The following is a 22,494-nucleotide window of genomic DNA, read 5'->3' on the forward strand; positions in this document are numbered from 1 at the left end:
TTTATTTAATAGGGGTTTTCATAGTTGGCTCGGAAAATTGGAAACTACCTGACTTTGACTTCCAATGTTTAGTAAAGAGTTTTTAATACTTTCCAGTATTTTTCCCCTCCCGCCCCCCCACATCTTTCCTTTTGAACTCAAAGTTTTTCATCATCTCTTGCAGGTTCGTCTAGTTAATAAGTGTGATCAGGGCTAGGAAAGGCCAGACGATGTAAAATTGAAATCCGCAGCCCGTGTAATTTGTGCATGTGTGCGCACGGGGGGAAAGGGGCAGGCACGCCTGCCAGCGCCTCTTGTTTAAAACAAGGGAAAGGGGCAAAAATGAGAAAAAATGGGAACCTGAGGTAGTTTTGCTGGAGCGTGTGCTGGGGTACTTATGTCTGTATTCCTGGGATTCGGCTGTGGCCCCACGGTTTGGGGTGAGACAAGGGGGGAGCCCTGGTGTGGAGAGGGTGGCAGGGATGCTGGCAGCCGGGCAGGCCACCCTCAGGCACTGACAGTGATCGGGTGTTGCTATTTATTGGAGGGAAAAAAAAAAAAAGAGGAAGTTCTGACTAAAAAAGATCGTTGGAAGTTCTCACTAAAAAAGATCATTGCGCATCTTTAAAAATTTGAAATGAAAGCTTCTTCTGCAGAGAAATTAATTTTCCCTTTAAGAAGCTTAACATTTTTTTAAAGCAATTGCTTTCGGTCTTTTTTGTTTGTTCGTTTTCTAACTTGCTTTCTAATTTGTCCTTTTTTCCCACACTGGAAAGGAGAAGGGAGGAAAAGTAAGCAGGAGAAGAGTTGTGCTTTAACAGGAGAGGGAGCACGAGCAGGGCGGTGGGTGGGTGCAGGCAGGGCTTTGCCGCCCAGGGATGCCCAGAGCTCCAGCTCTCACCAGCCAGGTTTGGTGTGGAAATACCAGTTTACCACCATTTAAAACATTTGTAGGAGCAGCCGAGTTTGGAGAAACTCCACCCGAGCTGCTGGCACAGGGGGCTTTAGGTGACTGGGACTCCTCATCTGGAGGAGGGTCCTTGGCAGCATCCCCCCCTGATGCCGGCCAAGCCCAGCTTTGCCCCAGCCCTGCTCAGTGGTTCGTTTGCTCAGCCCTGCCTGCCTTTCCCCCACGTTGCACATGCCCTGGGTGCTCCGTGCCTCAGTTTCCCCTCCCTGAGCTGCGGCTGGGTGGAGGCATCCTTCCAGAGACAGGAGTTTTCAAACGCCAGTCTGGAAGTGGTTTGGGGTCAGCGTGTGCAGTCGCGTCGTGCATCAAGTGTCGAGGGGGCATGTGAAATTGCAAAGCATTTGCTCTCCGGGACGGAAAGCTTTTTTATTATATTTCCCCCCCTTTTCTGGCATGCGCTTCAATTGCAGCAATTCTTTGTCAGCACCCAAGCCTCCAGTGGCCTGGCTCCAACGGAGATAAGATGCCTCTTTCCTATAAATCTAGGAAAAAAAATATACATAAAGGTTGATGTGCTCTGAAATGGGTTTTTGCTTTGTTCCTCTATTTTCCCCCATGTGTATTAACCCCGGGGACACCATGAAAGAGCCGGTGTGCCTGGAGCACCTGCTGGGGTCAGGCCTCCTCATTAGTTTTTTCGGTCAGCGCCGAATAAGCCCGGCTGTGCCGTGGGGACGTGCGGGTGCCCGCCCTGCCTCTCGCTGCCATCGTCCAGCTTTTCCCTGCCTGACTTGCTTCTCCACAGCCATCCCGCCTCCAGCTGTGGGGGCGTCGGAGGAAAAGATGAGATCAAGTTGAGGGGAAAAATTGACTGATTCTTCCAACCCCTTTGTTCCTAGGGCCCCGGTAAGCACTGGTGCTGTGCGGTGCCAGCCCCGGTGCCTTGGGGATGGGGGCTGTGCACCGGGGATGGGGGATGCTCACCAGGGATGGGGGATGCACGCTGGGGTCGGGGCTGCTGGCAGCATTGGCCTTGCCAATGCCACTGACTCTCTTCTCTCTCCCCACCCTGCAGAATCAGGCCCCCCCTGGGCTCTACACGAAGACCTGTGATCCCGCCACCTCTCCCAACACCCCGGACGTGCTGGAGATGGAGTTTGAGCGGGGTAAGCGCCTCCGGGCAGACCCCCCACATCTCTCTGCCCCCCGAAGCTGAACCCTGCTCCCCAGACAGGACCGAGGGCTGCTGGGAGCATCCCCAGGGTGGGGGCAGGTGGGGCGAACCCCAACTCGTGGCATCAGGGCGTGGGATGGTGCTTGCAGCACGCTGGGGCTCTTCAAGGTGCGCAGAGGGTCTGGGTACTTCTCAGGGGGCTGGCTGGGACCCCCTGAGAGTGGAGAGGGGTCTGAGCTCCCATGCCAACCATTGAGGCAGAGTGGGAACAGGTCTCTCTCAAGCAGGGTGGCATACAGGTGGGTGGCCATGGGGACATACAGGTGGCCCTGGCCACTGTCACAGCTGGAGAGATGCTCCAGCAGGATTTGGCCGGTGGCACTATCAGCGTTGCCCAAAGGAGACAAGGGCACCCCGTCCCATCCCTGGGGGCACAGGACAGGGCCCAGCCCCAGAGCTGTCACCCCGAGAGGGGGCACAGGGCATCATCTCCCACCTCCACCAGTCATGGGCATCACTGTGCCACCACCCCTGCTGGCAGCAGTGGCAAGCCCAGCCCAGGCTGGGGGGAGCCCCCGCTCAGAGGGGGCACCCCCTGCCTCCCCACCACCCCCCCGCTGCCAGCATCCCTGCGCCATTATAATGATCCCCCTGCAAGGAGCAGCCCCCCTCCCAGCAGCCCATTCAGCCCCTAGTTAATTTATTTGAAGTTTTAATCTAATTATTAACTATTTTAAAGGCTAAGCAGCTTTCACTAACAACGGCACCGACAACGTCGGCTCTCCGCCGAGCCGACCCCGGCCAATACCCCGGCGGAGGATGCGAATAGAAAGAGCCGGGGCGAGGGGAGGGCGCGGAGTGGGGGGACCCGCGCCGAGAAGCAGCTTAAGGTTCATTATTGCCGCGAGTTACATTTAATAGCAATTTACAACTGAGTTTATAAACCCCTGGAAAAATAGGGGGTTTAGTGGGGGGGAGCTGACAGCCCCCATCACTAGCCAGGGCTCTAGCGGGCGCCTCCATAATAAAGACTAGAAAGGGAGGCATTGAGGCTGATTGGCAACTGATAGTGCGTTAAATGGTAATGAGGAGGGCAGATGGAGGGGGGATTAGCCTCCAACTCCGCACCGCTTTTCTTTGTGGGCCCCGCAGCCCCCTTGTCAGCTTCCTAATACATTTATTGCTCATTTCACACCGCTAAAGAAAAATGCCTCTTTCTATTCAGCATCCCCCCGCCTTGCTCCTGCCCAGCGCCCTTAAAAAAATTTTAAGCAAAAAAGAGGGGGCTAAAAAAAAAAAAAAAAAAAAAAGTGCAATAATTAATTCATGGTGGGGAGCACCCCGCCGCGGGGTGCGTGTGCGTGCGTGTGCGAGCAGTCGTGCCCTGGTGTGGGGGTCCCCCCCCAGACGCCCCCCATGCTAGCAGGGGAGGGGGGGACACACACATTTGTCAGCCCCCCCGGCCAGGGGCTGGTGGGACAGAAGGTGCTGTGCTGTAAGACAATTGCCGAGCGTGAAATTCAATTAGTTAAGGGCCTGGTTGCAATTTCACAGGCCCTAAAAAGAGAGAGGGAGAGGAGAGGGGAAAAGAAGGGGGGGACGTTTTTATGGCCTTTTTTATTTATTTATTTCACTTCTCTCTCGAGGTGGGTCCCCCTCCCCTCGCCTCCCCCCCGCACCAGCTTGGATATGCCTTTTTAAGAAGTTATTTAGAGTTCATATCTGTCACATCTATTTAACGCCCGCGGGGTGATGTTCTGGGGGGATCCTGACACTGGCTGATCCTGCCCATCCTGCCTCCCTGCCTCCGCAGGTGTCCCTGTGAAGGTCACCAACACGGGGGATGGAGCCACTCGTTGCTCAGCCCTGGAGCTCTTCGTGTACCTGAATGAGATCGCGTGAGTGCCACGCTGTCCCCTGCCACCTGCCCGCCAGCTGGCAGCGGGGATGGGGGTAGCATCCCCAGGTCCCCAGGGCGGGATGGATGCGGGATGCTCACAGCAGGCATGTCCGGATGAGGCCGGGGACGGTGGTCAGCAGCACGAGGTTGGGATGGTCCCAGCTGGGTTCCAGTTAGGTCCCAGTTGAGCCATTTGTGCCAGCGAGTGGAGCTGGGCACCCAGGCCAGGAGCACAGGGGTATTTAGGGTTTTGCTCCATGTGCATCAGGAGGGCTAAAAAGACTTACTACCACCCTCTGCATTTACCATGTGCCCCAGCTGCACAGCTGGGCAGGGGCTGCCCTGCCTGCAGTGGGGGGCTCAGCCCCTGGGGCACCCCCAGCCTGTGGGGCATCCTTTGCCCCTGGTCCCCGTCCAGCCCCAGACCCCCAGCTCCTGCATCCTGGGGTCATCGCCTCACCCTGCCTGCCCGAGGGGGCTCAGTGTCCCTTTTGGACAGAGACTTGGATTTCTGGGGGCGTAGAGATGTGCTGGCCCGGTCCATCGCCCCGTCCTCCCCCTGCCTGCACAGCAGCAGCTCCTTCAGGGTTTTCTGCCCTGTGCCAGCCCATTCCCAGCTTCTGCTGCCGCTGGGGCAGAGCCATCACCAGGGGCTTGCCCAAAAATACAGCAGCACCCACGAGGGGACCCACTCCTCCCACCTTACACCAAGTGCCACGCAGTCCCTGGCCACCCTCCTTTGTGCCTCTGCCTGTATCCCCCTGGCGCTGAATGGGAATGAACTTTTCCATGTAGTTTGCTTTTTAAATATTAATTAAGTGGTTTTAAAGTTACTTTGGTCATTGGGAATACAGCTGCAGCATGTCCTGTCTCCTTGCCCAGTTTGTTTTCCAGTGGCCCAGGTACCATGGGTCCTTGTGGTGCTGCCAGACCCAGCAGCGAGGGAGGATGGAGAGGCTGCTGGCACAGCAAAAAGGAGGGGAAAAGGAGAGAAAATCCACCTCCTTGTCACACACCATGGCAAGAACCCACCATGGGTCGCTACCAATGGTCACCAGTGCTACTCAGGGGCTGGCCACACTGTCATTTGGGGTTTGTCCCCCACATGTCCCACTGTGGGGCTGGGGAGGCTGCAACTTTCCTTCTCCTTGGCAGGGGCAAGCACGGAGTGGGGCGCATCGACATAGTGGAGAACCGCTTCGTTGGGATGAAGTCCAGAGGTGAGCAGTCACCCACCAGTGGTGCCGTCCCTGTCCTAATAACAGCAAAAAAAGGGAAAACCCTGGCGGGACATGTCAGGTGCTGAGCATCACTGGGGTGCTCTGGCTCAGGTCACACCAGCAGCCCTCAGTTGCTCCCTCCCCATCAGCTTTTGACCGAGATTTCCCTGTGACAGGGACTTCTCACTGCTCTCTAATGAAGGCAGCTGCCTGCTCACTGCCACTGCCACTGTTCACACCAGCCCTGGGGTCCCTGTGCCACCAGAGACCCCACGTCCTGGGTGAGACCTGTCTGCAGTGGTAAAAACACCGAGCTGTGGGCTTATGTGGGAAGATGCTAATGGGAGGTCCTGGAGGGTGCAAGGCTCTATAGTACAGGTACAAAGCGCAGGAGGCAAATGCAAATCACTGAGGGTTTTTTTAAGCCAATTCTTTGATTTATCTATGTGTTTTTGAGGCTGCGACTCTTAGTATTGATCATCCATTAGGATGAGCTTCATTGGAAATCTCTGGAGGCAGCGAGCTGCCCCGTGCAGAACTAAGTAATGAGGTGGCTTATCATCATTTCCCACCTCCTTGCCCCCACGCTTTTGTTTTAAACCTCACTAACACATGATTAGATGCCCCCTTTCTTTAAACTTGCCCTCTGTGCAGGGCATCAGCAAATATTTCGGTTAGACTCAGCCTGTGGTCCCCCACCCCACCGCAGGGCACCAGCCCCTTTGCAAGAGTGTCAGCCACAAAAGGCAAAAACAAAACAAAACCCCAAATCATTTGATCCTAGTTTGAATAATCAAATTAAAACCAAAAGAAGGAAGGAAAAAAACGCCAAACTGCACACACCAGCCTGCGCATTTGCATGCAAGATGCTGAGTAATTTGTCAAAACCTATTTTATTTTTTTAAGAGCCACTGACACGCTCTAGTGACCCTTCCAGCATTTAATAATTTCTCTAAACCCCATTTAACTGTCATGTCTGTCTCCTGCATGACATTGCCAAGCGATCGCTGCCGTGTTTGTGCACCGCAGACGCAGGAGGACTGGGTGTTCTGGGGACAGTGGGGGTGCACGCACCTCCGGGACAAGACCTTGGTGGCAGGTTTTCCTCCTTGCTTTGAGCAGGATCCTGCCCCTGGTTTTGCTCTTTGGGATTAACTGAAACCTCCCAGGAATCTGCTTCTATGGGAGAGATGGAGAGCTGGGATGGGAGGAGGCCAGAGCAGGAGGGTGCTGCCGGTACCCACCTCCCCCTGGGGGTTTTGGGGTGCAGGGCAGTTCAGGGAGCATCTTGGACCCCCAACGGGGTTTGGGTCAAAGGGGCAGGAGATGGGACCTGGGCTTGCAGGTGGGAGGAGATGGTCCCTTAAATCCCAGTGGATGCGGTGGCCCCACTGGCTCCGGGTTCTGACGCTTCCTTGGGGCGGCACAGGGACCCCCGCGCTGCAGGGACACTGAGGCACGGGCAGTCACAGCACAGCAAGAGCCCTCCGGGGCCACGGCGGTGCCAGCGAAGGCTCCTGCCAGGTGCCTCCCCTCCCTCACCTCCCAGACCCGGGGAGTCGAAGAGAAAAATTCATTTGCATTGATTTTTACTAAGCTCCTAATTGAACTTCGTTAAGGCCTAATGGGCGAGGGGTGAGCTGAGCGTGCCCGCGCCAGCCTTTTAAGCCCTATTAATTCAATTTTGCCATATTTGTTTTAGTGGGAGGAGGGTGGCTAATTATGGGGTGCCAGGGAGCGGCTCTGCAGCCGGCTGGGGGGGCCATGGCTCAGCTGGGGGCTCTTGGCTGCAAGCGGGAGCGTGGCCCTGCCTCTCCTGCCTTTTCACATCCTCATTATCAAATTATCTTTTTAACTCTGAAGGGGGGCTAATTAAGTGAAGTAAATGAAATCAGTGGGGAGGAAGCAGGAAGGAGGGGATGGCCACTGCCAAAAGAGCTGAGCGCTGCCTTTGGCTGGGGCTTTTCCTCCCCTTGGCTCTCTCCTTCCTTTTCCCTTTTCCTCCCCTCCGTGCATTGAGCAGATGGAGGAGGAAAGCGGAAAACCCCTTCCCTGTGATGAACCCGTACCGGGCACGCTGGGCCTCAACCCTGGACCAGTGGTCGAAATTTGGGCAGCATCTTCCCATGGGCAACATCACCCTCCTCTTCCCCTCAGGAAGCCAATGCATCCCATCCCAGGGATGACGTCGGGAGTGACAGCCTGCACTCAGCACAGCAAAATTGCTCGGATGGAGGTGAACTGACAGCCGAGGTTACAAATTAGAAAATTTTAAGCAGTGGCAGCTGTCTCCTTGGCTGCTCCCCCTCCATGTGCCCCCCCGGCCCCGGTCCCCCCCTTCCCCAGCAGTAATTACGGGGTGATTGAAGCTTCACCAGGCTGCAGTGCTGACACCTCTGTCTTTTTCCTGTAAACACGGGGAGGTGAAAATAGACACTTGGAGACACTGCAAGTGTCACTTTGAAGGTGTCTCTTGCCTCCTCGGCAGCGAGGCTGGGAGTGCGGCTGTCAGCTCCCTCCACCCTGGCTGTCATGTTCCAGTCCCCAGTTCTCTAGCATCAGGTAGGGGTGCAGGCAAACAGGCAGGAGGTGAGCGTCAAGACCTCACAGACGACACAAACTCAAACCTTTGGTCAACCAAAATTGGCTTTAACACCTCCTAAGGGGAAAGAGAGGGAATATTAATGGTGTTAGTGGTGGGCTCAGCTTCATGGTCGTGGCTGGAGGGGCACAGAGCAGCCCTCTGTGCCCGTGTGCCACGACGGCTGGTTTTTGGTGTTAACTTGGTTGTCTCCTCCCGCAGCCCCGTGAGGATGGGTGCTGAGCTGTCCCCCAGGACCGGGCTGCAACAGCACGCATCGCTGGGGTGGCCTCAGAGGAGGGGGTGGCTCTCCTCTGGGACAGCTGCATCCTGTCCCCTGCCTGTAGGGTGCTGAGGTCATGGACCCTGGTAGGGATGAGGGCTGGTGGAAGGAGCTTGGGCTGCCACAGTAGGCAGGGCTCCTGCCATGTCTGTGGGACTGTGGCCACCCCAGGACATGCTTGAGCCTATGCCACTCTCCAGGGCACTGAGTGGGCAGAACCTGGTGTGCGTTTGAGCCTCCATGACAGCCCCGTGGGCTCCCCTCACCCCATCTCGGGGCTGGGGACACATCCCCTTTCGGTGGGGATGCTTTCCCATGGGGTTTCTTTGCATGCCAGCAAAACCCAGCGGGTGGGTGCCCTTTGCCCTTCCCATGGCCATGCCATAGCACAGGTGCCTGGCACTGGGAGGGGACCATCCCCGTGGACAGGCAGGGGACAGGAACGTGCTGGTGGAGCAGCCCTGGCCATGGGCAGGTTACAGCCATGCCCACCCCATGTTCATTGCCGGACTAGCTCAACGTTTCCGCCCCCCCACCTATCTACACACATCCAACCTGGAGCAGAGCACTGCACTCATATTTAACCACCAAGTAAACACGTTATGCAGAAAATAAGCCCCGAGTGGCTGTAACAAAGGCAGCAGCTCACCCACAGCATCAGCCACCATCGCCAAAATAATAAGCATCCCTCCATCCCCAGGCCTTGTGCAATGGGGGGGCAGGTGGGAAGGGACTGGGGGGGGCCCCGCCAGCCCCAAATGAGGTTGCCCTCCCAGCCCCCAGGTAGCCTCATTGCTTCACAGTGGCCGCGCGGGGCTGTTCCTCGCAGCTGAGGGGAGAGGAGGGTATTTCAGGCCTCCGCTCCCCGCGCCTGTGCCCCGCGTCGTTCCTTTAATTACAGGTTTTCAGCTGCAGACCGTTGGGCACGGATCGGCGGGGGGATCGGTTCCCAAACCCTGTCATTTAGCCTCGTCAGAGTGCCTCTTCAAAGAGGGGAATCTAGAAATTTTCTCCACAAGGTGCGGAGTGGACTGTCTCGGCCCCAGCATGAACATAATGACAGATGCATTTTACAGCGAGCTGGGACTGAATGCGCTCGACCACAGCTCCTTCTGTCAGCCAAGTCATTATTTTTTGTCATTTGCTGACAGTTTTGGTCTCATTCGTTTCTCTCTCTTTTTCTGCTTTTCCCCCTGCCTGGAAAAATGGCTAGGTATCTATGAGACCCCAGCGGGAACGATCCTATACCATGCGCATTTAGATATCGAGGCCTTCACCATGGACCGGGAAGTACGGAAAATCAAGCAGGGGCTTGCCTTGAAATTCTCCGAGCTGGTGTACAACGGTACGTACGGTCCTTCGGCCTGGCCCTGCCACCACAGCATCCTCGCAGCCTTCCTCCTCCTCCTCCCTTGTTGCTACCGGAGGCTGCAGGTCCCGCTGGTTCATGCACTCAGGGCTGTAAAATTCCAGTGTGGATTTTGAAGCGACTCAAGGGGGAAAGGATGGGTTTGCTTGTGCTGGGGGCTGAGCTTAGCCCCACACCCTGCCTGCTTTCATGCCGAGGGGGGGGGCTCCACACCTGCCTTTGGGAGGCGATGCTGCCTTCCGTGAGGGCTTGCTGGTGGGGGATGCTCCCAACATCTCTCCCAGCCTGGTGCCACCACTTTGTCCCATCCGACACATTGGGATGTCTCACAGGCTGTAATTCACCGTCCCATTGTCCCCCCACATCACCTTTCCCCAGCTCTCCCCTCCAGCCCCCTCCATCTCTCCACCTGCCCTCGCCCCATGGGGAGGGGATCCCACCAGGATTTGGGGCCCTGGAGCACCCAGGCTCCCGGCACAGCCATCCCCACGGTGGGATTTGAAGCCAGAGACCTCTCCCATGCCCTGGCAGAGAGAAGCGCAGGGGTGTGCAGCACAGGGGGTCCTCAAGGTGCTGTGGCTGGGGTCTGAGGGCTGCAGGACGGAGGGTCCTGGCCGTGCTATGCGGTGAGCAGCCCACACAGGGGCACTGCGCGTTGTGGCTTTGCCGGGGGCTGCCGGAGGGGCTTCCAGCTGCTCCCGGCACAGCCGGGCCTGGGGGAGTTCAGCACTGTGGTGGGCTGGCAGTCGTAAGGGACAAGGGGGTGCTGGCTGGCAGGCACAGTTAGGGACAGAAATGGGGCCCCTTGCCCTTCCTCCCGTGGTGCACCCAGCAGCTCCAGCTCAGGTCTGCTCAGCCACCTGCGGGGGCTGTTTGAGGGGTCTCAGCTCAGTCCCCCTGCACTGCTGAGGGGGGGGGAGCTGCCACAGGGGACAACCTGCTGGGCCAGGAGGCTGCCGGACCCGGGGGGACCTGGAATGGCACCGAGGGGACAGCAGCCCTGTCCTGGGATCTGCTCTGTGGGTCAACCCCGACTCGGCCGCTGGTGCTAAGCTGAAGGAAGCAGGGTTAGCCTGAAATGCCGTAGGTGAGCTCAAACCCTGCTGCCCACACCGGGGGGGCTGCTGCAGGGCTCCCAGCACAGCGGGGTGTCCCCATGCCCCGGCTCTTCCCCCGTCCCCTGCCCACTCCAGAGCTGACATCCCTGGACACCCCACACCGGAGACATTTGCTGCCCCTCGGCCAAACAACACTCTTATTTTTCACGTCCTGATTTCTCAGCCTCTTGGTTCCTCCTCCTGTCACTTTTCAGGCATTTCTCTCCAACTGCAAAGGCTGTGATAATTCCCGTGGGATCTTCCAGGAGAAGCTCCCCTGGAAATAACCCGACTCCAGGAGCTCGGGCTTTGGGCAGCAGCAGATCCAGCTGGACTGGGTCAGGCTGTCTTCTCCCCTGCAGTTTCTGATGCCTGTGCTCGTCTTTGGCACCTTCTCCTCCATGGACATTCCCTCCTGCATCTTCCTCAGCAACTGGCATTTAATGCCCAGGCCCCTTTGCTGCTTAAACCACGGTTTAGGCAGCGCGAGGCTCCTGGGGCTGCAGAAGTCTCTTGTTACCTTCCCCTTGAATCACAGCCCTCGCCTTAATTCACTCTCTGCTGCTGCTCCTGCTGCTGGCTATTTTTATTAGACTTTGTCCTGGGCTGCCTTTATTTGAAGTTGGGGTTTGTCGGTTTGTTGTGGGGGTTTTTTTTAGTTTAAGCATAAACCTGTTTGTTTATTTCTAACCACTTGCTTGCAAAGCCACCAGATTGAAGAGCCACTTGGGGAATCATGATTTTGCTTCTCCCTTCCCACCTCTGCCAGGTGAAGGCTGCTGTTTCCCTGGCTCCAGATGCTGAATCCCTGGGGATTTTCAGCATGGTCCTAGACTTCCCTAGCAGCTAAGCCAGAATCTGAGGAACAACCCCACTGGGGTGCAAACAACACCCGTGGGTCCCCATGCCAGAGGCCAGGCTTTCAAGCTCACCTTCCTTTAACACCTCATTATTGCAACTAGACCCTGATTTTAGGAGAATTAGTGTTTATCTTCCCTCACCCCCATTGATCCCATTGTGGAGGGGTGGCTTTGAAGCCAGTTCCCGTCCAAGCAGGTAGGGCCAGGTGCAGAAATGCCATTGTCCCCCTGCCCAGGCTGTGATTAGGGCAGGATGGTGGTTACCAGGCAGGAAGGTCATTAAGGGGGATCGCTTCCAGTGGGGAATGTGTCTGTGGTGGGGGGCAAGGAGGGGGGGGATGCTTCCTTGCACCTGGAGCTGTCAGAGCTAGGATGTAAGTAGCTGGTTATTATTTTAATGTGTCTCAGGTTTATTTTTTATGGGGATGCAACAGCCCTACATCAATCCTGATGTTTGAAGAGCTGTACCTGAAGGGTGATTACCAAAAAGAGGGGTGTATTTGCCTGGAGCCGGGGTCCCTGCCTGCATGGAGGTGCTGATTGTGGGGAAGGGGTCCCCAACCCCCACCCCACCCCCAACCACCTGCTGTGGTGGGGTGGCCGAGGGGATCAGGGTTAGAGAGGTGGTTTAATGGTGAGGGGTTGCAGGGCTTTGATGCTGTGCCTCAGAGCAGGGCTACACGGATCCCGGGGACAGGGCTGCAGGATCCGGCCCTGCTCTAGGGGCTGGCGAGGCCAAAGAACAAAAGAAATTGTTTGTTTCTTTAATGGCTTTGGCCCCGGAGCCCAGCTGGGAAGGGAAAGGTGAGAGGGCACCGGTGTGCGACCGGGAGCGGGAGGGCGATGGGAGAGATAAAACCTGGGGATGACCGGAGGGTGGTGAATGGGCTCTTTCTCTCTCCACCTCTATCTCCCTCTCCATCTCCCAGGCTTTATTCCAGGTCTCCAAGGGCTGCTAATTACCCCGCTTAGGGACAGGAGGGGGCATGGAGGCAGCAGGCAGGGCTAGGGCCCCTCTGTGCGCCCGTGGTGGCCTTGTTGGATGGCGATGCCGGCGACTGTTCCCACAGGCTGTGTTTTGGGGGGCTGTGGTGTGGCCACACATCACCCCAACACCCAGCCTGGGCTTCAGCCCAGCTCTTGCTGTCTGGGCTCCTGGGGGTCTCGAGGTGCCTGGGGCTGCTGTGCCAGGGGGCTGCCTCAGGAGGAGGAGGCACTTGCCATATCATGGTTAGAAAGAGCTTTCCTTGGGTGCTGGCAATGGTTCCCAGTGTCCTGCCAGCCTCTTGCTCTGGGATTACAGGGGGAACAAGCTGGACTTCCCAACAAGTGGTGGCAGGGGAAAGCTGAGCCCCGCTCCCCTGGGAAGGGCCAGGCAGGGGAGCCCACCCAGGGCTGCTGAGACATCTGCCCTGGGCTGTGTTACCTGGGAGCAGCGCTCTGCTCTGCATCCTGCCGGGATGGGCTGGGGGGCTGCACTGCTGGGACCCCCATTCCTGCGTGAGGTACCCTTGCCAGGGCTGCCCAGGGACAAAGGGTTGCTGTGGGGGCTGCGTCCCCCCGAGCAGAGCCCACGGTTGGGGTTGGCCATTCAGGGCTGATCCCTGCCCATCCCAGGGGAGGATTTGTGCCTTTCGCAGGGGGCTGGGACCTGGGAGCTGATCCTCCCCAGTTCTGTGTCCATCTGTCTGTCTCCACTTGACCCTCCTGAGATGGGGTTTGTTGAGTGGCAGTTTTGTACTTATTGAACGAAGCTTTTAATTTCCATGCTCATCCCCTCCTGGTGGAGCTGGAAGGAGAATGGCCCCACTGCCTCTTCTCCACCAGCCGGTTCCAGCCTCCTCTCCCGGGTGGGAACCCACGGGCCACCAAGGGGAAGAGACACACGTGAGGTCTCCACCCCTCAGAGCTGAAGCTGGCTGTCCCAGCACCTCATTTCCCTCTCCCCATCCCGTGACTGCATTCCTTCCCTTGAAAACTGCCCAGGGTCTGCCTTGGAGGGCTTAGCCTGGGGGACCGCCCTGCATGGGCACCCCGGGCTCCCCCGTGCCCCTGCTGCCCCTGCCTCCCACCCACAGGCTTCTGGCACAGCCCCGAGTGCGAGTTCCTCCGGCACTGCATCGCGCGCTCGCAGGAGGCGGTGGCGGGCACCGTGCGCCTCTCTGTCTTCAAGGGTCAGGTCTACATCCTGGGCAGGGAGTCCCCGCAGTCGCTGTACAACGAGGAGCTGGTGAGGTGAGTGGGGTTCGGGGGGCCAGGGTGGGGTGGGGTGCTGGCAGTGAGCATCCCACCCCATTTGTGGCATCCCACCCCATCTTGTTGCATCCCACTCTGTCCCACGCCATCCCCTCCCATCCCGCTCCATCCCACCTCATCCTGTCCCATCTGGTGACACTGGTGATGCCATCATCCCAGCCAAGCGCCCAGTCAAAAGCACAAGCCGTGTTTTCAAATCAATATTATTTTTTTCCCTCTGGCTTTTCCCTTTTCTTCACGTTGTTTGCTCGCTCGCTCGCCCGCTTCCCCCCAGCCCTCCCTCAAACCCCTTCCAATCTCTCTAAACACTTTATAAGCCATAAATACACCCGAATGAGTTTAGATCAGTCGGAGTAAATGTCAAATTATCTTCTCTCTTTCTCTTCTCTGGCTTTTTTCCCCCCCCTTCCCTCCCCCCTTAAAATCAACAGCTCCTAATAATCCGTCCCAACCCTTCATTATGCTTTGCACTCTCACTTGGAGAGATTAAATGAATAAAGTATTTAAAAAAAAAAAAAAAACAACACAAGAAGGAAGAAAAAAAAAAAAGAGGATGGAGGGGGGTGGGACAGAGGAAAAAGAGAGAAGGAGAGAAAAGCAGGGGCACTTATTCTCCCTGCGTCTCCAACCATTTTCCTTTTCTTTTTGATTTCTACATCGCTGGTTTGAAAGCCTTTGAGTGACGGCGTCACAGGAACCCGGGAGAAAGCTGTGAGAGGCAGAGCTGTGTGGAAATGCCTCTGCACAGTAGGTAGAAAGTAACGTAATTATAGAGCAGGTCAGAACCACTCGAATGAGCAAAAATAAAAGCACAGAGGTTTTTCTGTAGCCCGTCAGGGGAGGTAAAATTGTTGTAAACTCTTTCTTCTTCTTTTTTTTTTTTTTTTCTTTATTTCCCTCCACTTCCTCCGTTAAGGTTTGCGGTTTCTGGGAAATGAGCTGTGTGGTTTGGGGATGTAGAAAACTATTGGAGTTGGGATTTGGTGGGTGGCTGCTGCCTTTGGGGAGGGGGATGCGCTTGGTGCTGCACTGAGGCACTGGCTGCCACCACCACAAACCCCAGTGATGCTGGGGTGTCCTCCAGCACCAGGGCCCCTGCCCGGAGCAATGTCCCCTGCCCAGGCAGTGTTCCCTGCCCAGAGCTCTGCTCCCTGCCCAGGGCAAGCTGTCCCAGCCTGGCGTGGGACAGCCATACCCAGGGGGTGCCTCTGGGACAGGGCGAGCATCCCTGCTCGGTGCAGGAGCACAGGAAGGAAGGGTGATGCTGCACATGTGGGACCACGGAGGGAGATTCGGGGCTATGTCTCTAGCAGGGCCTGGGGGGAGCCCAGGGACCACCATCAGGGTGGCCTTGCAGCTCCACTGCTCCTGAGGCGATGTGGCTTCCCTGGGGGCTGGCAGGGACCCTGTCCCGAGCCCCCCCACACCCACCAGCAATAGATGAGGGGGCAGTTGTGGGCACTGACCGGGGGGAGCGGCCGGCTCCAGGGTCGCCTGTGTCCTCTCCCTTCCCAAGAGGCAGCCCCCAGCCCCTCTGGGACCCCCGGTCCCAGTGACGGTGCCTTTCTCTCCACAGCATGAACGTGCAAGGGGACTACGAGCCCGCCGACGCCACCGGCTTCATCAACATCAACTCACTGAGGTTTGTGGGGCCGAGATGAGACCCTCCCCAAGTGGAGAGCAAAGCCCCCAGCACCTCCAGGGCTCTTCCCCATCCCAGCTCGGGCTCTGGGGCTGCAGCTGGGCCTCCCCCCAAGCCCCCACTGATGCTGGGGTGCAGTCAGCCCCCCCAGCTCCAGCCCTGACTAATTACAGCCTTCCCCAGCACAGCCGGTCTCATTCTTTTACTTATTTCTCAGACCCCACCATACTCCCCCGCCCCCCAGCTCCAGGGCTGTAAAACACGCCTCATTTACATAATGGGCTCTTAATTTTTCCGTTGCCTGTTAACTGCTTTGTTCTTCTCGATCCGCCATGTCCCCCCACCCCTCTAAGATAAATTAATTACATTATCTCGTGGAAAAAAAAATATAATTAAATTGTACAGGCCTTAACAAACGCCTGCTCTTCACGCCCCCTCATTCTGCTTAAATTAATTGAAAGGAAAAGTGTGTTATTACTGTTAATTTACAATTAATTTTTTTTTAATCTGGTTTCTAGGCTGAAGGAATATCATCGTCTCCAGAGCAAGGTCACCGTAAAGCAGGATGAATAGCAATCAATCGCATGCGAGCCTCCCGCTCCCCTTTCTAATTTCTCTAAGAACTAGCACTAATTGTGGTGGTAATTTGTAATTGTAACTTGTCTCCCAGAGTCACGGTGGAGGTGATGGCTTTGTTATGGGGTGGCAAGTGAAATGCAATCATTAAAAAAAAGGTGGTTGGCCAGAGGAGAAGTGGGGAAAGAAATAAAACCCCAGCCACGCGCTGGGTCTGCTCATTGAGAGTCGGGCTTTATTCCTGCCTTGTTTGTTTGCTCTTCTGGCCCAGCGCTTCCCCGAGCCAGGCTTTGTGAAATTTGTAATGGATTAAGTGTCTCTGAAGGACGTGGGGGGGTTTGTTGGTACCTTCTTGTGAAGGTGGGGAGTGGGGGACATCACCCACGCAGTGCCGGACCGGAGGGGTTAGCTGAGTGGCGGGGATGGGTTAAGAGGATTTGATCTCTTTTGTCTTTATTTTAGTGTGTTTTAAGAGCAGGCATGGGGATTGCTGAAAAGGAAAAAATGGGAAATATCCTCCAGTGGTGTTGCGGGAGGCAAGGAGGAGAGGAACGCTCCCTCCGGGCTGGGCAGTGGGTCTCTCTCCCATCATGTCTGGGCAGGTTGCGGGTCCCTCTGTCCCTCAGGGCTGAGGCTGCAGCGCTGGGCTGGGATGCAGGGATGGCTTGGCAAGGGAGACCCGCTCCAAAACTGCCGTGGAAGCAGGAGGGAAGAAAGAAAACACTTCCTGACCCATGCAAACGCTCAGGATGTGCTGCTGCTCTGTAACACTGAGGATGGGGAAGGATCTGGTTTGGGGTGTCCCCCATGGTGCGTGTCCCCAGGCTGGGGGCAGCGGTGCTCTCCAGGGCTGGAAGCGATGCACCCACCGTGCTGCACCCCGCAGTGCCTGGCACGGCTGCAGGGCACCGGGCAGCCCGCATCCCAGCGGCAGGGATGTGCTGCTTTCCAGTGTGTTTGAGGAGCAAAAGCAGAGCTGCCACCAAAAAAGGGGAGGTTTTTGCAGTCCCCGGGTGGACAGCTGGGCCGGGTGGCCATTTGGGGACAGCCAGGCATGCCCTGCCTGCCCTGCTGCTGAGTCGGCGAGTGTGACAAGCTCTGACATCACAGCTAGGAAAATAACATGTTATTTTCCCAGCTTGGATGTGACTTTCCCTGCTATTACTGGCAGCGACCATCTTGGGAGGAGAAAGCAGTGGAGGGCTGTCAGGCGAGGGGAGAGAAATGGTTTTCTGGGCTGGTGGGGGCCTGTCTGACCCCCGTGGGGTGTGAGGCGGGGGGATGCTGCACAAGGCCACCCCGTTCCCTACATCCCATTGCTTTCAGCAGCAAGCCTGTGCTGGAAGTGCAGCGTCAGGTGGGGGTCCCACACGAGCAGCATCCCCCAGCCCGGCAGCAGTGGTGGTGGTCAGCGGTGGGGTGCTGTTCGGCATGTGTGCCTGGCATTGAGCCCTGTTCCTCCCACAGCCGCCCCCCTCCCAGGTGGGGGAAAGGGCTTGAAACATCATCAGGAGCCATCTCCTGGGGGGATCATCCAAAAAGCAAGATGGGAGCAGAGCTGCTGCCCTCCCGCGTGCTGGGGAAGGATGCTGTGCTGCAGCGGGCGGCCCCCTGAGCTCCGAGCGTTGCTCCCCTGTCCATCTTCGGCAGTGGCAGGGCTTGGCCGTGCAGGGCTCTCCGTGGCAAAGGGGAGTTGGAAAGAACTTGGTGCAATGAGAAGCTGCTGTCTTGTGTGTGTGGAAACCAAATAAAATGTGTCACAGCAGAAGCTTCTTGTGCCGCAATGCTTAAGAAGCGTTGGATGGGCTCTGGATGGGCTCATCGGGCCATCTCTCCCCTGGGTTGTTTAAATCATCAGCTGGAAAAAGCCGTTTAACTCCGGGGCCTCACCTCTCCAGCACTCACGCTGCCGCCCTTCGGACCCCGGACCTGAGCATGTCCCGGTTGCCTGTGCCGTGCCATGCCTGCTGCGATGTGCAATGAGGTTTTGGGCTGAGGACAGGGTCTGCTCGGACCATGGCAGCTCCCGCTCCTCAGGCAGCACAGGGTTGCTCCCGGAGGCGGCGGTGGACACGGCTGTGGTCTGCCATGGAGGAGCAGCATGTGTCAGCTTCCAGCTGCTGCTTCCAGCCAGGCTGAAAGCACATCATGCTGGCAAAGCAGAGCTCGGTGTACTCAAAAAGCCAAGTCAAACCCAGTGTGAGTCTTGCAGGAGGAAATAAAACTCCTGAAAATTGTGGGGTTGCAGGGTAGGGGAGACCCAGCAAGTGCCTGCCCTTTCCTCTTGGTGCAGCTACCGGGGGCTGCAGCAGTAGCATGCCGTGAGTCAAACACCACGTGTTCAATTACTTTACTACTTTAATTACCATCAGCCCTTCCAGTTCCCATGATTCGGTGGTTTCTCACTGCTCTCCTTGCAGTTTCCCAGCACCGCTGGTGTGCCTTAGGGAGGTGTTTCAGGGCCGGGGCCTGCCAGCCTCAGGTCGCAGCAAGAGGGAAAAGCAGTGGGTGAGTGGCACGATGTGAGCAGCTCCTGAACCACCTGATAACTCCTCGGCAGAGGCATTTCGGGGATAACATTTTGAGCTTTCAAGGTGGCAGGCCCATTTCTGCAACGCCCACCTGGCTGTAAGGGCAGCAAATGTGGGCTGGGGGCTCCCTGTCCCCAGGGCAGAGCTGCGGCTGGGAAGAGCCCAGAGGGACCCCAGGAAGGGACCCGGGTCACTGCTGGGCTTCAAAGCTCTTCTGCGCATCCCTCTGTGACACTGGCCATTGCTCAAGCTCCAGCCTGCTCCAAGGCAGCCCCTTGCCGCCCTGGGGCTGGGGGTCCCTGGGGATGTCCTAGGGAAGCCGCACCCCCTCTTTGCACCGCAGGCCGTGCCGTAGGGCTGATCTGCCGCCCTCCCAGGCTCCAGGGAAGGGCTTGTCCGGGGTCACTGCAATCGATATCTCATCTGCAGGCTCTCCTAGCGGAAGTGATGGTATATTGGAACATGGTAATGGGTCTTGTCTAGTGGAAAAGGCTAATCTTCCCCAGCTGTACAGGATCTCCGCAGGTGTCCTCCAGCTCTCCCGGCTGCCACCAGCCCTGCAGCCAGCCAAGGAGTAGACAAGCTTCTTTAAAGCTGCAGCAGTCCAATTTATTGCTGGTCCCGGCGAGGGAGAGCTGCCTCCAGCCCAGCCCTGGGGGGTGCAGAGCTGTGGCCAGTCCTTCCCAGCAAGAGGCTGGCACCCAGGGTGGCACCTAGGCATGGGCGGCTGCAGCAGTGCATTTGCTGGCTCAAAGCAGTGAAGGTGACGTGTCCTCCAGCCTCACTCACCCAGGGATGGCATTTCCCCAGGGGCAGGAGGAGGGGGATGATGCCAGGAGGGATGTGGATCCCCCCCCCAGAGTCTGAAAGTGTGATATTGGGTATCTACCATCTGAAAGCGTAGGTGGGAGGAAAGTGAGTGCCACAGGGAAAAGCAGGGGTGAAAGCGCCTTGCTGGTTATTTGGCTTTTTTGGCAACACGCTGGCTGCCCAGCTGGGCTCAGCGTATGAGGTTTGGCCTGTTCTGCCCATCCCAAGGGATTGCCAGCAGACTCAGCTCTCCCCTCCCCCTGCCCGGCTGGCTGTCATGCCCAGGGGGCCTTTGTAGGTGCCCAGGGGGTCCCAGTTTTTATCAGCTGACCAGCCAGCGCTGGCTACCGCAGGCTGCTGCATCACTATGGCAAAATCAATTTTCCCGTTTCTCTGGAGGTAGAAGTAATTACTGGGTTGAAGGTTTAATATGCATGTGGATTTTAGCACGAGCGTTGCCAAGAACAACTTGGAACAATGCACAGGTCTGGACAACACATCCTGGGAGCTCAGATGTGGCCATAGTATGTGGAGCTCCCAGGCGCGGGCTGCAAAATGGGGGGTCCAGGGGCTTAGGGGTGCCCATCAGAGGCTGAGCTGCCATCAGATCCCACAAAGGTTGTCCCAAAGACCATGCTGACCTTGTTCAAGGCAGTGATTTATTCCTGCAAAATACAGTGAGAATAGATGAGTGTTAAGAGAAAATTCCCAGAGGGACAGAACAGCTGTGGGACTGCTGGGCTTTTGCTTAAACTCTATTTTATTGGGCAGGGAAAAGGATCATCAGGTCTGTTCCAGCAAAAGGGATGATGTTTTGCGGGAGGGAAGCAGGGAGGTCTCATGGCTGTGCCCTGTGGGGCTGTCTCCCCATCACATCCTATCCTAGGACTCCATTTCCCCATCTGTGGGGCACGTGGGAGGGGACCCCTGCCTACCTCTCTCAAAGAAGGGACAGAAAATCCTCTTGCGCTACCCAATATCATGTAATTTCGTGCAGGCAGTGGTCCCTGGGCCACAGTGTTGAGGATGGCATCCCTTGGCAGGGGATGGCGTAGTGATGAGTAGCGATGGTACACTCAGGGGAAAACCCTGGGATACCCCATGATGTGCGTTTGGCTCCCGTTTCCCTTTGGAAATTGCTCCGAGTGGTTCACGGGAGCAGGGGAGGCATGCTGGGGCCTGCACATGGGTCCCAGGACTGCAGCACAGCACAGCTATGACGTGTTTCTATCTTTCCAGGGGAAAGCCATCCCCCCGGTGAGGTTGGGAGTCGCCGGTCGTGAGCTTCCCAGGCAAGGAGGAGATGGCTGCCTTTGTAAACCCCTTAACAAGGTGGCTTTGTCTCCCCGTTTAATAAGAAGCTCCCTTGCTTCTTCCCCAGGAGTTTCCCAACGCCGGGTCCCTGAAAGCCAGCTTTATGCTCCAGCCAGGGACGGGCTGCCGTGGGGCCGGCGGGGATCAGAGGGACACAGGGGCCCTTCTGCATGGCCCTGACAAAAGGCTGCCCCGGGGGGACAGAGCGTCAAAGCTCAGCCGGCTGGGGAGGGGGACACGGGGGGACAAGGGACCCACAGAGGAGGCTGTGGCGCGAGCCCGCCGTCCATCTGGTCACTCGATTGTGGCAGCAGCAACCTGCTGATGCTCAGGGAGGGCCAGGGGGGTCCTGCTGGTTTGTTCCCCCGGAGAGGGGGCAGGGGGAGCGGCCGGGAAGGGACAGGTAGGTTTTGTTGGCCACAGGTAACTGGATCCGCAGCCGTTGGTGCCTTCCTGCCCTCTCCTCTGGCTTCAGCGGGCGGTGAGAGATGGGAGGTGGGAGTGAGGAGAGGGCTGGAAACCGAGACCTCCACTCGGAGGGGATGCTTCCCCTCAACTGGATGGGAACGGGTTTGGAGAAAGCCTAGGGGTCTCTGCTCTGGCAGCCGCAGCCCTCCCAGCCGAACTAGGGCATGTTCAGCAGCAGGAGGGACCACTTGGGAGTGATGCTTGGCTACCAGGGGCATCCTGCTCATGGCAGAGGCATCGCCCATCCCCATGTCAGCGTCTGAACTGCCCTCTCCCACCTCCTCTACCTTCCCCAGGGGCTCTGCCAGCCTCCCCTCGGTTTGGGAGCTCTTGCCCTTCCCTCGTCCCACCAGAAAGTGCTCTGTCTCACCTCCCCCCTCCAGCCATCTGCCTCCGAGCCCCCCGCCCAGATTTACTGTCACGCATTAAACCCACAGCTCAGTGCCAGGGTCAGCGTGTCACGGCGGACCTTCATCGATTTGTTTTACCTCCCCTTGGCAAAAGCACTTTGGCCCCAGCCTCCTCGGTGGCGTAAGGGGCTTCCCAAGGCCCTTGGTGCTCACTCTGCCCATCCTGGTCCTGCATAGCCGGACCCAGTAGGCATGGGGCGGTGGGCGGCCAGCTGAGCCGCTGATCTCCTGACCCCCCAGGGGCACCTAATGTGTCTCCCTGGTTTATCTGGATCAATATTTCTGCAAGAGCAAGGAAAACCCCTCCGGGGGGGTAGGGGGGAGGAGGGGGGGTCGTGCTTGTTTGCACAGCTCTGTGGCTGGTTTAGTGCTTGGTCAGGCTGGGTCCCTGCCAGGGGCTGGGAGGGGAGGGCCACCACAGACCAGGGATGCCAGCTCAAACCGGGGATGTCTGGAGTCTTCTCCTTCCAGTTTATGGGTCTTGAGCTCTGTGCCGGGGCAGAGCAGCTGGGATGCCTTCGGGTCCAAAGCTCGAGGGGCTGGGGTGGCTTCAGCCCTCAAGCCCCCTACCCAGCAGGCGTGGGGCTGCCACGGGAAGGGGGGTGGCAGTGGGTGGGGGCACAAGGTGCTCACCGGGCTCTGGGTGAGCTGCAGAAGAACCAAGGGATGCTGATGGATGCAAGCAGGCAGCTGCAGGGAGAGCGCTCAGTGGGGTCTGCTTCTGGCTCCCCAGCGTTTGAGGCTGGGGGAGAGACTTTTGAACTATGTTATTTGGTGCTGGGGGTGTTTTTATAGGAGCCTGGAAGTGAAGGTAAAGGATGCACGTTGGCTTAATAAGCCCAAGCAGTGGGCTGCCGGGAGATGTGGCCGGGACAGCAGCCTCCAGCCCTTCCTGGTGCACGCTGGAGGATGCCCAAGGCGCGGGGGCTCTTGCCTGGCTGAGGGAATCCAGGCAGAGAAAACACAAAGAACCCCTGAATGCCACACAGGCTGCAGCCACCCCTGCTGAAGGCACCGTCCTCCAAAACCCCTCCTGCCCCCAGCCCTGTCCCACAGCATCGCCCCCAGCCCCACCACGGCCGTGCCCACGGGTCCCCACACCGGTGGCCAAGGC

General features: G+C 57.6%; 1 protein-coding gene across 2 annotated transcripts in view; it reads left to right on the forward strand.

Annotated features, from left to right (window-relative positions):
* ASS1 (argininosuccinate synthase 1) overlaps positions 1-16,074 on the forward strand; it is a 29,501-nt gene extending 13,427 nt beyond the window's left edge. For both annotated transcript variants that reach the window (XM_005442059.4, XM_027809597.2), the window contains exons 9-15: positions 1,965-2,055; positions 3,877-3,961; positions 5,119-5,183; positions 9,261-9,392; positions 13,452-13,608; positions 15,206-15,271; positions 15,790-16,074. In XM_005442059.4, the coding sequence (XP_005442116.1) occupies positions 1,965-2,055; positions 3,877-3,961; positions 5,119-5,183; positions 9,261-9,392; positions 13,452-13,608; positions 15,206-15,271; positions 15,790-15,844 (651 nt within the window). In that variant the 3' untranslated portion in view covers positions 15,845-16,074. The remainder of the gene's footprint in view (positions 1-1,964; positions 2,056-3,876; positions 3,962-5,118; positions 5,184-9,260; positions 9,393-13,451; positions 13,609-15,205; positions 15,272-15,789) is intronic.
* The last annotated feature ends 6,420 nt before the right edge of the window (positions 16,075-22,494 follow it).

This window comes from Falco cherrug, chromosome 9 (genome assembly GCF_023634085.1).
Source record: "Falco cherrug isolate bFalChe1 chromosome 9, bFalChe1.pri, whole genome shotgun sequence".
Classification (NCBI taxonomy): Eukaryota; Metazoa; Chordata; class Aves; order Falconiformes; family Falconidae; genus Falco; species Falco cherrug.